The sequence below is a fragment of the Tarenaya hassleriana genome, unplaced genomic scaffold, assembly GCF_000463585.1.
Source record: "Tarenaya hassleriana unplaced genomic scaffold, ASM46358v1 Cleome1, whole genome shotgun sequence".
Classification (NCBI taxonomy): domain Eukaryota; kingdom Viridiplantae; phylum Streptophyta; class Magnoliopsida; order Brassicales; family Cleomaceae; genus Tarenaya; species Tarenaya hassleriana.
The window spans coordinates 2,329,534-2,341,457 of NW_010960187.1; the positions used below are offsets into that span (position 1 = coordinate 2,329,534).

The following is an 11,924-nucleotide window of genomic DNA, read 5'->3' on the forward strand; positions in this document are numbered from 1 at the left end:
TCCATATTTTACTTTACTATATCACGTCACGTAGTCAAATAAAGACATCGAAGGAATACAAGTGTGTCAAAAGTTTCCATATTTCGGGGACCAAACCATTTTTTTTTTTTACATTTCTCCTTCATTTATTTTATTTAAATAAAAATAGTAACACCAATTTGACTTTTGTCATTCTTGACACAATCGAAATTAAAGAAGGACCTCAATAGACTGTGAATGGTATTGGATTTTATTTTGATTTTTTTGTTTTAGTTTTTGATTTTTTGTTTTTGTCTTTGTATTTTATAAATTTGTAAATCTAAAAAAATGCAGCTTTTAGTTTTTAGTTATTTTTTTAATAAAATAGATTTCCAAATTTTTAGAAGAACTAAATTAAACAAATTTAACTTTCAGTTTTTTTCGCTTTTTGATATTCAAAATCTCTAAAAACTCTTAATATTCAACACCATAATAAGTTATACATTTTCACCTAAATCGTGCTCATCTACATTATAAATATAAACGCAAAATAAAAAGCAATACTCCATACGACAAATTTTAAGAGGAGTAAACCAAAACTTTTTTTAAATAGGATTCATATCCAATCCAAAATTCTTAATTTTTGACTAATTGAATGTCTACGTGTCATTTCGTACAAGTTCTTCAATAATCAATCGTATCCATTTTTGTATGATAAATCACGATTTTGTTCATATACAGCAACTTTTTTGTTCATCCCCCAAGAAATGCACAAATAAGTTATTAAATTGATTTTTAATTATTTTAAATTTTGCTTTTGAAATATAAATAACCAAAAGTTTGATGGAATTATATATTATATATATATAGTCACAGTAGATTCATGGCTTTATTATTGAATCACCACCAAGTTTTTTGTTTTTTTTGGGCTAAAATCACGACCAAGTTTTTTTTTATGATTTTTTTTTGATGAAAATCACGACCAAGTTGAAGTTGCTGAAACATCAGAAAGATACAAACATCACAAGCCGACGCAATTTCTAGCGGTCGTAACGCCACCGTCTACGACGAGGTTGTGACCGTTGACGTACTTTGACTCGTCGCTGGCCAAATACAAGGCAGCCTCAGCTATATCCATAGCCCTCAACGTCGCTCCCTTGAGATTCGCCAACCCTCTCACAAACTCCTCCATCTCCTCCACCTCATCCTCCCCCAGCGGCGCGTGCTCCTCACTCTCGCCGGAGTTTTTCCTCCACGCGTTTACCAGCATCGACGTGGCGACCCCGAACGGGGAAATGCAGTTCACCCTTATCCCGTAGCGTCCGAGCTCGCAGGCCGCGTTCTTCGTCAGCCCCACGATCGCGTGCTTCGATGCCGTGTACGCATGTGGGCCCATCCCTCCCATCACGCCCGCCACGCTGGCAGTCGATATTATGCAGCCGCAGCGGCGCGTGACCATCACTCGCGCCGCGTGCTTGATCCCGACGGCGGCGCCTCGGACGTTGACCCGCATGACTCGATCGAACTCGTCCGCGTCGAAGTCCATTATGCTCTTGCGTCTGGACTGGTCGCCGAGAACGCCCGCGTTGTTGAAAAGCACGTCCAGGCGTCCGAAACGCGATACGGTTGCGTCCACGACGGCCTCCACGTCTTCTTCCAAAGACACGTCGCAACGGACAAACGCGACGCCGGGGGATAACGCGGCGGCCAGGGCAGATCCGGCCGAGTCGTCCACGTCAGCAATCACTACGGTGGCGCCGTGTCTTACGAACAATCTCACAGTGGCTTCGCCGATGCCGTGGGCTCCACCAGTGACGATGGCCACTTTCCCTTCCAACCTAGGGTGATGCATTAATTGTGTATGTATATATATACATATATAAGCTTTCCGTACGATATGTATGATTAATATGATACGATTCACGTATACGATTACTTTTCACTGTCAATATATATATATATATACACATACATATATACCTTTTAGGAGATGAAGTTGAATTGATCTCCTTTTGCAGTACGTGGAGGCGTTGTAGGGTTTGCTCAGGCATCACTTGGGCTGGCATGGTGGATTCACTCAGATTTTGAGAGAGAGAGATCTAGAGAGAGAGAGATTTAGATTTGCGTGGGATATCTATAGTCTATGCCACGGGTTTGTACATATGTATATATCTATTTAACACGTACATACATTTGTGCGTATAAATATATATACGCATATATATATATATATAATAGGTGTGAACCTGTGGTAAGAATATATGCAGTCATTACAAAGTATTGGAATTATTCTGCTTAAAAAAATACAAGAGACATAAAAGGGCTAAAAAAATTAATGCAAAAGATTTCCTGTATCTTTTTTTATCAATAAATTATTTCAACGAGTTCCTTGTTTGTTGGAGCAAATTTAATTTGCTAATTTGACAATTCGTTCACAACTACTCTTTTTTTGGTTTAGTATCTTCCATCCGGCATTAATGTAATTTTGATGACAACTCATGTAATATAAACAATGTAACATTTTCTAATTATATATATATATATATATATATATATATATATATATATATAATTCGTAATATTTGTCATATATAAAATATATACTTTAACCTAACATTCATTAGCCTTATAGATGCCAGATCCAAAATTCATTTGCGTTGAGGGGAGACTGAATCATACATTTAATTACCAATTTTAAAAGACATATAAAATAATTTTTTAGAAAATTAATTAATAAAAATGCATTTAAAGATTAAAAAAAAGGAGTATGCGGTGGGAGAGAAGCAAGGGTTCCGGAGATCGGGGTGGGATTGCCATTAGATCGTAGACGAAGCCAGTTGGTTTATGTAACGCAGTCAGTCACTGAGCTGTCCTACACAAACATACATTTTTATGTAACCCGTAATAATAAATGTAACTATATAATATATATTGTATTTAATAATAATAATAATAATAATAATAATAATAATAATAATAATAATAATAATAATAATAATAATAATAATAATAACAATTGCACTACGCATCCACTCTGATTACGTTCAATAGGACGAAAGCGTAATTAAGAGGAACAGATCTTCAAAATAAATAAAAAACATGTTCCAAATAAATCTATGTAAGACAACAATGGATTATAGAACTATTTGAAAGATAGATATCCAGATAAAACGTGTATATAAACCTAAAAAACAGCAATGAAACAATAAATCTGCTAAAAAACTTTAAGATCTGGGTTCGATTCCATTGGTAGGGAGGGATGTAATTTCTGAATCAAAATAATTTATATACAAAGAATGGTCTCGGGCCTAGAGTGGATGTAATCGGACCGAAATTCCGGGGAACCATCCTGGTTATCAAAAAAAAAATCTGCTAAAAAAACGAGATCGTCCATAAATATTCAAAGCTAGTAATAGACTAATAGGTCGCATAAAAAAATAATTTACTTATTAAAATAGAAAACCCTTCAATGTCTCCAATAGTTCGTGATGGATAATTAATGCTACTGCTATGCCTTCACCCATATAATAATTGGTTGAATCTAAATTAAAATCCACCGGTGTCTCCGCTCTGCAAAATTGTGTATCAATGTGGAAGGGAGTATATATATATATATATATATATATATATATAGATATGTGTGTGTGTATACATACATATATTACATATGCATGTGTACGCGTATACGTATATATGTATATGGAATAGGCATATGATATGAACTCCAAGAATATTGGTTGCACCAACGCCCAGCCTGGTTGCCACGAAATAAGATCTCGAAGGTCAAACATATCGGAATTATTATTATTATTATTAATTACTCGATAAATAACAATAATAATTTAAAAATATTCCAACTTGACTAATCAATGAGTTTGCAGGATCCGGATCTCATCGGATATTGTTTAACCGAGTTAATTAATCACTGCTGATTATTTTAATGAGGCATCGATTGATCATCATTTGTGTGTTTAGAATAAATATTGGTTGTGAATGGAGGCGTTATGTATATCATATGTTGACGGTATGTATATGTGAAGTCAGTGACTTCGATCATAAGCAAACGGACTGAATACAAAAAAAATAAAAATAAAAATATGTTAATTTATTATAATCGTTCTAAGCAAATCTGTCAAATATATATAAGTCTCCTACTCTTTCCAATAATTCTCATTTATTTAAATTTTAAGAATACTATATAACCAAAGCACCTACCATATGCCAACATAAGAAAAAAAAAATCGCATGCATCTTGTAGGTGTACAATGACCCGTATTCTTGTGTGAATGTTCATTCATTAAACTTATAACCTAAAAATAAGATAAATCTTAATAATATCTTAAGAAACTATAATACTTTAAGGTTATTACACCGCCAATTTACTCCTTAAGTTAAACCATATAATTCCAAATAAAAAAGATAAAAATAGCTTTTCAAATTATTAATGGATATTTTGTTTTAAATATATTCTAGAACTATTTCTTTGGGATTATCTCACCAAAACAACAAATCTATATGTATTTGTTTGAATATAATTTAGCGACGATTTCGTTATATATTTAACATTTTTTTGGTTATCTTGAAAAAAAATAAACTATAAGAATTTACGTTTTCATCACAACTCTGTCATGTGAAATATATAGTCGGCGCAGACAAATATGCGAATGCGAAAATTGTACGAATTGATTGGCGAATGATGAAATAGACAAAGTGTGAGCAAATAAATTATAATTTTAATAATCGATGGAAATATTGCATAGTTATTTAATTTTAGTGGTGTTATGCAATCAAAAAGGCTAGAGGACAAATGATTCGTTATGAGAATATGATGGGGAGAGGGTTGAAATTTGTTTATCATATATATACATACACACACACAAATTTAACGGCTGTATCACATACGTAGCCATGAAGCATATTACGTTTTAATTTTAAAAAATGAAAATAAATCGACAATAAATTTATTTTTGTTTGTGTTTTTTAATTGATTTTGTATTTTTTTTTTTGTCTGGCCAATGCAACAGAATCAAATAAAATACGTTAACGTGAGCTTTTTCATAATGGGCCCTACCCTACGTTCATGCCTTCCATTTTAAGACAGAACTTAGATCTAAAATTTTAATTTTGACGGTCCATATCGTTGAATTTTTATTCCTTACGAACAATATATTTCGTGATTCGACGGAGGGACGGACACGTGTCTAAAACGGTTACTCGGCCCAAGAGCCAGCCCTGCGAGTTGGGCCGATTTAAAAGCGGAGAAATACACAGAAAATTCTTCTTCAGTCCATGAATGTGTTGTGTTCCATCATTCGTCGTTTCGAATCCATAGAAAGTTGGTCCCGATTCTTGACAGCGATGGTGGTGTATCCTCACAAGATCTAACGTCAGCTGTCAGGAGAGTGAGAGAGAGAATGAGCTAGGGTTTCTTGCTGGTGAATTCTGCCTTTGAACAAGCACTGGAGAGCTGGCGAGGAATCATAATGCCGTTTACGAGGTACCAGATACGTAGCGAGTACGGATTGGCGGATCCGGAGTTGTACCGTGACGCCGATAAGGATGATCCCGAGGCTCTGCTCGAAGGAGTCGCCATGGCTGGGCTCGTCGGCATCTTGCGTCAGCTAGGTGACCTCGCCGAGTGAGTTTCTCTCAGCTTTAGCCATTTGATTTTTGCTTCTTGTTGGAACTTCCCGCAATTGGCTTAAACTTCGGTCGAATTCGGAGTTTGGGAGTTACATCGCTATGACTAAACCGTGTGATTTGAAATCATTGGCATACTTGATGAAGCATTTTGCGAATTCGATGATCCTGTAATGGGAATTTGATTGCGGAAGCTCAATTTTGTCACATATTTGGTGGGGTTGATTGAATTTCTTGCTGTTCGAGTGAAGATTTGCCGCTGAGATGTTCCATGACTTGCACGAAGAAGTAATGACGACTGCAGCAAGAGGCCATGCTGTGATGGTTCGTGTGCAACAATTGGAAGCAGAATTCCCTTCCGTCGAGAAGGCCTTCCTGTCGCGGACTGATTGTTCCCTGTTTTTTTCCAACACAGGTGAGATAAGTTTTGCTAGAGCCTTGGTTTACGCCAGTAGGTGGATCGAATCATAAAGACAATAGATATCCTGTTCACATAATGTAGGAATTGATATAATGCTTGAAGCAAGTTTGTCTTGTTTGTTCTTCTTCCATTTCCCATCAGTATTCTCGGTATACATATCATTCATAGCAACAGTGTTATTATTTTAAAAACTTTGCATTTGGGTGAGTTTATCTAAAGCTTTAGTAGATGAGGATTCCGATAATGTCTAGTCATTTCTTTATATCAACACAGTCACAGCATAGACAGTCTCTGGATGGATTAACTCTTGCTGGTATTGGTATTCCTTGTAGGCATTTATGATCCAGTTGACTATGCTCTTGGATGTTTTCACCTGACTCTGCACTTCTTATCTAGGTGTGGACTGGCGTCCAAATGTGCAATTGGAGCAGAGTTTGATTACCCGTGGAGATTTACCTCGTTGTGTGATGGATTCATACGAGGAATGTCGTGGTCCCCCACGGTTGTTTCATCTGGACAAGTATAGTTTCTCAATTAAGATCTTTTCTTCGTCAGTGATCATTTGTTAGAGCTGAATATATAACATTTTCTTTATCATGTCTATTAGATTTGATGTCGCGGGAGCTGGGGCGTGTTTGAAGCGCTACACCGATCCATCATTCTTTAGGCTTGCAACATCATCCTCTGAAGCATCTTTGGCTGAAATCCAGAGAGAGAAAAAATCTCACAGAGCAAAGGTACTGCCGGAAGGGAGAGATTGTTATCTTCAAGCTATGGCCGGGTTTTGCACTATGGTGCATTTTGATATAAGTTTTTCTCCTTTTATGGTATATTTGATGACCATATAAGGGTTTGAATGTCTTGACTCTGTATATCACTGTATTTGGAGCATAGACATCCTCCTCGGACCAATTCAGGCGCCTTGTCTTTGTGTTCTTGAATGTTCAACTCTTCCTTTCCTCGTCGCTTTTCCTTAAATCCTTCCTTTCCTTGGTTGGGTTGCAGAAAAGAGGATCAAAGTGGAGGAATGGGGGAACACCTGAAATAGCACCAACATCGCATGCCAAGTGAGTGTTCTTATTATGTGTTTCACATATTTGCCATTTCTATCATATGTTTAGTTTCCTTCGTTTTATTCATTTGTATTTGACTTGATTGATGATTGGGAACTTAAATCTCTAACAACTGTTACAGATTGCATGACCTGTTTCTTGAGGAGCGTGTACAAGGTGTTCATGCAGATCCAACACGCCTTGTGAAATTGAAAACAAGAAAATTGGATGGATATGCACTTAGCTCAAAATCAGGGGAAAGTTACATGGAAAAGTTTGTGCAGATGTCTGTAGATCACGGAACAAGTTATGAAAGAATCGCTTCAAGTCCAGAACTGTTGACATGGAATATGGATGATGCCAAAGATTCGGTAACTGAAATACCTGAAATCAGTACGGTGGGTGATGTGGAAAAATCATCACAAGGAACAGAAACAGAGGTTTCATCACCAAATGAGCAGGAGAATATACCAACATATAACTTGAATGGGGATTTCATTGACAAAGACATGGAGACAGTGCCTGATTCTACTCATGGTGAGGCAGAGGAGATTGCATCCTCTGTTTCTGATAGAATTGTTGAAAAGGATTTGCAGACTAATTTGAATGGAGTACCAGAGAATCTTCAGTATACGTGTTTTTCTGAAAATTTAACCAGCGAGGTCGACAATTATGTGGATGCACCTGCCACCATGGAGTCAGAAACGGAAATAGACGATGATGGTAGACCTAGGAATAGATCAGATGCTTTAGGTGTTGTAAAACATGACTCAGATTCTGATGTGTATGAGGACAAGATCGAAGATCCACCACAATTTTCAGATTCTCAATCAGTCAGAAACACATCAGCCTCAGAAAACGGGCGCAGCTTATTTTTGAGATGGAGATCTAGTTATTCTCATTCCGATGCTGCAAACATATCCACTGAAAATGATTTGTCTGATGGCGAGAAAACTGCTGAATTTTTACCTTCTACTGGTACTTGTAAGAGTGAGCCAGTGGAATTCACATCCGATGTTACTCATGGGAACAAGGATGCTCAAGAGTCTGATTCCGGCGAGCAGGAATTGATCAATGGAAATGATGTGGACCGCCAGGCATCATGTACTTCACCTTGTACAAGTTCAAGTCCCAGATCTGTCTCACAGATTTCTGGTTCACATTCCTCAATAGTTCAATCTTTAGCACAAAATGATCCGAAGAAAGGAGGCAGTGATGAAAGCAGCACGGGCCCTGTTGATTCTTCAACTTCAGGTACTCTTTTGGATGTTACAGATCCAAGCTTCTCTTCTGAAGTTTGGTTGGCTGTTTCATCTTCTGAAGGAAACAGATATGACACGGCCATTGACGATACCACCAAAACAAATTGTGAGGTTGATTACATGTCTGAAAATTTAGCAAATTCAACCACTGATTCTAGACAGTCTGATGTAAGTCCAATGGATCAACGATCACCTTGCTTAGATGACGATCTTATTGCAGCAGCTGACATCCACTCAAACAACAATCTAGATGATGAACGTGAGAATGTGACGGTGACTAAGGTAATTTCTGAAGTTCATTCTCAAACTGCAGTTGCTGATCTCTCCAATGAACATTCGCCAACATTTGGCACCACTACTGATGATTTTGTTTCTGAGTCCCATGAAGTTACATTGGTGAATGGAACTCTGATGCCTACTGAAGTTATTGACAGTAAGATGACTTCTGACGTTTTCTCAGAAGATAAAAAATCGATGAGAGATGCTTCACCAACTTATAGTACAATATCTGGTGAATGCCATTCCAGTTTTGTGGATGATAATGGCTTCCATGATCCTGTAAGTTTGGACACTGAAGCCCCTGATATTGTCCTTAAAGAAGAGCTCGCTACGTCTGGTAATGATGCTGACACTGCTTGTAGCGATGGTAACCAAATAGAGAGTAAATGCTCTTCTACTTCAACATGTTCTCCACTTATTATTACATCAGATAAAACATATGAAATTCCTTCTGGTGCTGGAGAGTTTTGCCGTGATAAAGTTCTGGAGTCCGACAAGACATTCTTGGCAGAATGTAATCCCGAGTTAGAGAGAAATACGCAAACAAACCCACTGGAAGGCACTTTAGAAGGTCTGGATATTGTCCAGCATTCGTCACCAGTTGCCCTAGACGACAATGACTTGGAAAATGGCGAGTCTTTAACTCTTCGGACATCTCTAGATTCCGTTTCGTTGGATCTTGAGAAATCAATTGAGGTGCACAAGCTTTCAGCAAACCATGTACTCACAGATGAAGAATATTTGCGGTCTGATGTTTGCCAAGGTTTGTCCTCAGAATCAAACAGTTCCGCACAGGCCTTGAATCATGAAACTACTTTTCCTGGACTCGGTTTAATTCCTAAGGCAGCTCCACCATCACTTGAAGAGATTCCGCCACTGCCTCCTCTTCCTCCTATGCAATGGTTTGTAGGAAAGGTCCAACATTCTTCTAGTCCCGCCTTGTCGAGAGAATCAGTTGAAAACATTACGTCTCCTCTCTCAGCAGCGCCTCCTGTTGGATCTAGCCTGAACACTCAATTAGGGTTTTCACCAAAAACCCTAGAAGGTGGCCGATCAGAACAATTTCCTGCAGAGTTTGTGAACAATGCATCTGAAGAGCACAATTCTGTCACCGACCATCCAGTTCAATGCCACGAGCTGCATCACGATAAACCAACAGAAGATCAAGATCTCAACGACATGTCTGAGCGCATTTCACGAAGTTCGAGAGATTCTGACCGGTTCTCCGACACCAAAGCTCGGACTCCTACACAGTCAACAGAGGCGGAAGAGGAGGGTCAGTCTGTTCCTTGCGCTTTGGACGGAGAAACAGCCGAACCGTCGAGCTCATCTGTTCAGAAGATGCGTCCAGGTTCTTCTGTGGGAGATGCAATGTGGCCTGTCAACGCATTTGCGTTGGCACCGATCTCGAACTCCGAGAAACCGAACGAAATTCCTACAGTAAAGCTTCCTCGGCCGAGAAGTCCGCTTGTTGATGCAGTAGCAGCTCATGACAGAAGCACGGTAATAACGGTCATGTCTTGTCTGGAGTACACTTGCAAGTCTACTATCCATTAAGCGTCGTCAATCTGATCATTTTTTCCCCTTGTTTCCCGGATGTATTCGCAGATGAGGAAGGTGCCTGAGAGGGTACGGTTGCCTACAGAATCAAAGGAAGAGGGTAAGAATTCGTTCCTGGCGCAGATTCGAAACAAGGTAACGTACATTGCCACATGATCCGTAGAAAACTTAAAATATGATTTGGGATCGTATATGCTAATAATGTTGTGGGAGCTGTTAATGAATGGTGGATACAGTCCATTAATCTGAAGCCAGCAGGGATGGCACGACCTAACATCCAAGCCGGCCCCAAGACAAACTTAAAGGTTGCTGCCATCTTAGAGAAGGCAAACACTATCCGCCAGGTCATCCTCATTCCTCCCTGTCTTTTTAAATGATTAATGATCATATTATCCATTATTTTTTTGGGTAAAGGAGAAAATTTGGAACTGAACTGATTGAAAAATGGCGCAGGCAATGGCAGGGAGCGACGAGGACGATGATTCAGACAGTTGGAGTGATTCTTGAGATCACAGCTTCCTGTTTCATGCTGTTGTTTTACCCAAAACACTCGGTGCTTTTACCAGGTAATTTAATTTCTCATAAATGTAAAAAAAAACATCACTTGTTTTTTTTTTTATAGAAATCTTTGGATATTATACATACGTATACATATGTGTCGCTCTGTATAGGTGCCTGCAGGTGTAAGTAGAAAAAAAAAATATTCAAGAATTTTTGTAAAAGAAGCTTTGGGTCTTCTCAGTAGTAGACGGTGTAATCATCGGTGGTTTTCATGCGTTTATTTATTACAGTATGTTCTGTCTCCCACGTAATGTATATATATTCCTCATTCGTTCTCTTTTTTCTTTTCTTATTTATAATAATAAAATACACAAGACAAAAGGAGTAAGAAGTTTATTTTGCAGTTCATCAGGAAGGTGGTTTATATTTTTTAGTTGTTCCGATTTAATTTTAAAAAAAACACGAAAATCGATACTACACTTAAAAGCGATGATTTTAAGAATTTCCATCCCTTTTACCGTAGTTTTAAAGTGTTATTACATGTTATTTTTTTAAAAAAATTGAAAAGACGATCGTAAACAAAAAAAAAAATCTGTGATTCTGACTTTGTTTGAAAATTATAAAATTCACGACTTATCATCTTAAGTGCGAAGTCATTTAAAGTGATGACTTTAGGAATTTTCATCCCTTAATATAGTTTTTTTTTTGTTAAAATCCCTTAATATAGTTTTTAAAGCTATTACATGCCATTGTTTTTTTAAAAAATGAACTGAAAACGTTAAAACTGAATTTGATTTGAAACTGAAAATTTTAAAATCCACGACTGATCATCTCAAGTGTGAAGTCACTTACAAACCCTTTTCGAGTCTCGCTGTTCATCACTTACCGTCACCGCCCAAATCCCCGGGGGAAACATAGAGTCAATCTCCCGCAAAAAAAAAAAAAGTTGCTGGAGACGATCGAAGTCGAAAAGCGAAACCAATTAGGGTTCTCGAATCTCCAGAGAGAATCGGGGGGAGGGGGAGGGGGGGAATATCTTCTTTTTTTTCCCTTTTATGGGAAAATCAATTCCCACCAAAACAGGGGTGAGAGCGGCGGCGGAGGCGTCTTTAAAACTCGTCAAGTCATCGAAATCGATTCGGCCCGTCTCCTCAAATCTCCGCTCCGCTTCGGTGAAGATGGCTGAGAGCACCAGTGGTGAAGCCGCCGTTGCAACCGCCGCCGACATCGGCAGGAGCCGCCGCCTTTCCC

At 38.2% G+C, this 11,924-nt stretch overlaps 3 protein-coding genes across 4 annotated transcripts in view; 2 read left to right on the forward strand and 1 right to left on the reverse strand.

Moving 5' to 3' along the window:
* Window positions 1-838: 838 nt before the first annotated feature.
* On the reverse strand, window positions 839-2,127 carry LOC104806091 (short-chain dehydrogenase reductase 2a). Its single transcript, XM_010530811.1, has 2 exons — window positions 1,939-2,127; window positions 839-1,796 (listed from the first exon to the last, which is right to left on the reverse strand). Exons 1-2 carry the CDS (start codon window positions 2,022-2,024, stop codon window positions 980-982), a joined length of 903 nt encoding a protein of 300 aa, XP_010529113.1. The 5' UTR covers window positions 2,025-2,127; the 3' UTR covers window positions 839-979.
* Window positions 2,128-5,261: 3,134 nt separating this feature from the next.
* Window positions 5,262-11,084, forward strand: LOC104806096 (protein SCAR2-like). Of its 2 annotated transcripts, XR_770581.2 has the most exons (10): window positions 5,262-5,596; window positions 5,850-6,013; window positions 6,416-6,539; window positions 6,627-6,756; window positions 7,025-7,086; window positions 7,214-10,115; window positions 10,221-10,307; window positions 10,409-10,516; window positions 10,626-10,738; window positions 10,844-11,084. XR_770581.2 is itself a non-coding variant. In XM_010530815.2 (9 exons), exons 1-9 carry the CDS (start codon window positions 5,442-5,444, stop codon window positions 10,677-10,679), a joined length of 3,786 nt encoding a protein of 1,261 aa, XP_010529117.1. In that variant the 5' UTR covers window positions 5,262-5,441; the 3' UTR covers window positions 10,680-11,084. The 2 variants fall into 2 exon arrangements, 1 of the variants encoding a protein (XP_010529117.1); XM_010530815.2 differs by having other exon boundaries at window positions 10,626-11,084.
* A 476-nt stretch (window positions 11,085-11,560) lies between these two features.
* Window positions 11,561-11,924, forward strand: part of LOC104806101 — a 1,376-nt gene continuing 1,012 nt past the window's right edge. Inside the window, exon 1 of the mRNA XM_010530819.2 lies at window positions 11,561-11,906. Coding sequence (XP_010529121.1) covers window positions 11,729-11,906 — 178 coding nt within the window. The 5' untranslated portion in view covers window positions 11,561-11,728. The remainder of the gene's footprint in view (window positions 11,907-11,924) is intronic.

What these genes read in the sequence shown, in the direction of transcription:
- LOC104806091 (XM_010530811.1), bottom strand. Translation starts at nt 2,024, where the DNA reads ATGCCAGCCCAAGTGATGCCTGAGCAAACCCTACAACGCCTCCACGTA. An exon ending in TCAACTTCATCTCCTAAAAG is followed by an intron (nt 1,797 to 1,938) that starts GTATATATGTAT and finishes GCATCACCCTAG; the next exon opens with GTTGGAAGGGAAAGTGGCCA.
- LOC104806096 (XM_010530815.2), top strand. Translation starts at nt 5,442, where the DNA reads ATGCCGTTTACGAGGTACCAGATACGTAGCGAGTACGGATTGGCGGAT. An exon ending in CAGCTAGGTGACCTCGCCGA is followed by an intron (nt 5,597 to 5,849) that starts GTGAGTTTCTCT and finishes GTTCGAGTGAAG; the next exon opens with ATTTGCCGCTGAGATGTTCC. An exon ending in AAAAATCTCACAGAGCAAAG is followed by an intron (nt 6,757 to 7,024) that starts GTACTGCCGGAA and finishes GTTGGGTTGCAG; the next exon opens with AAAAGAGGATCAAAGTGGAG.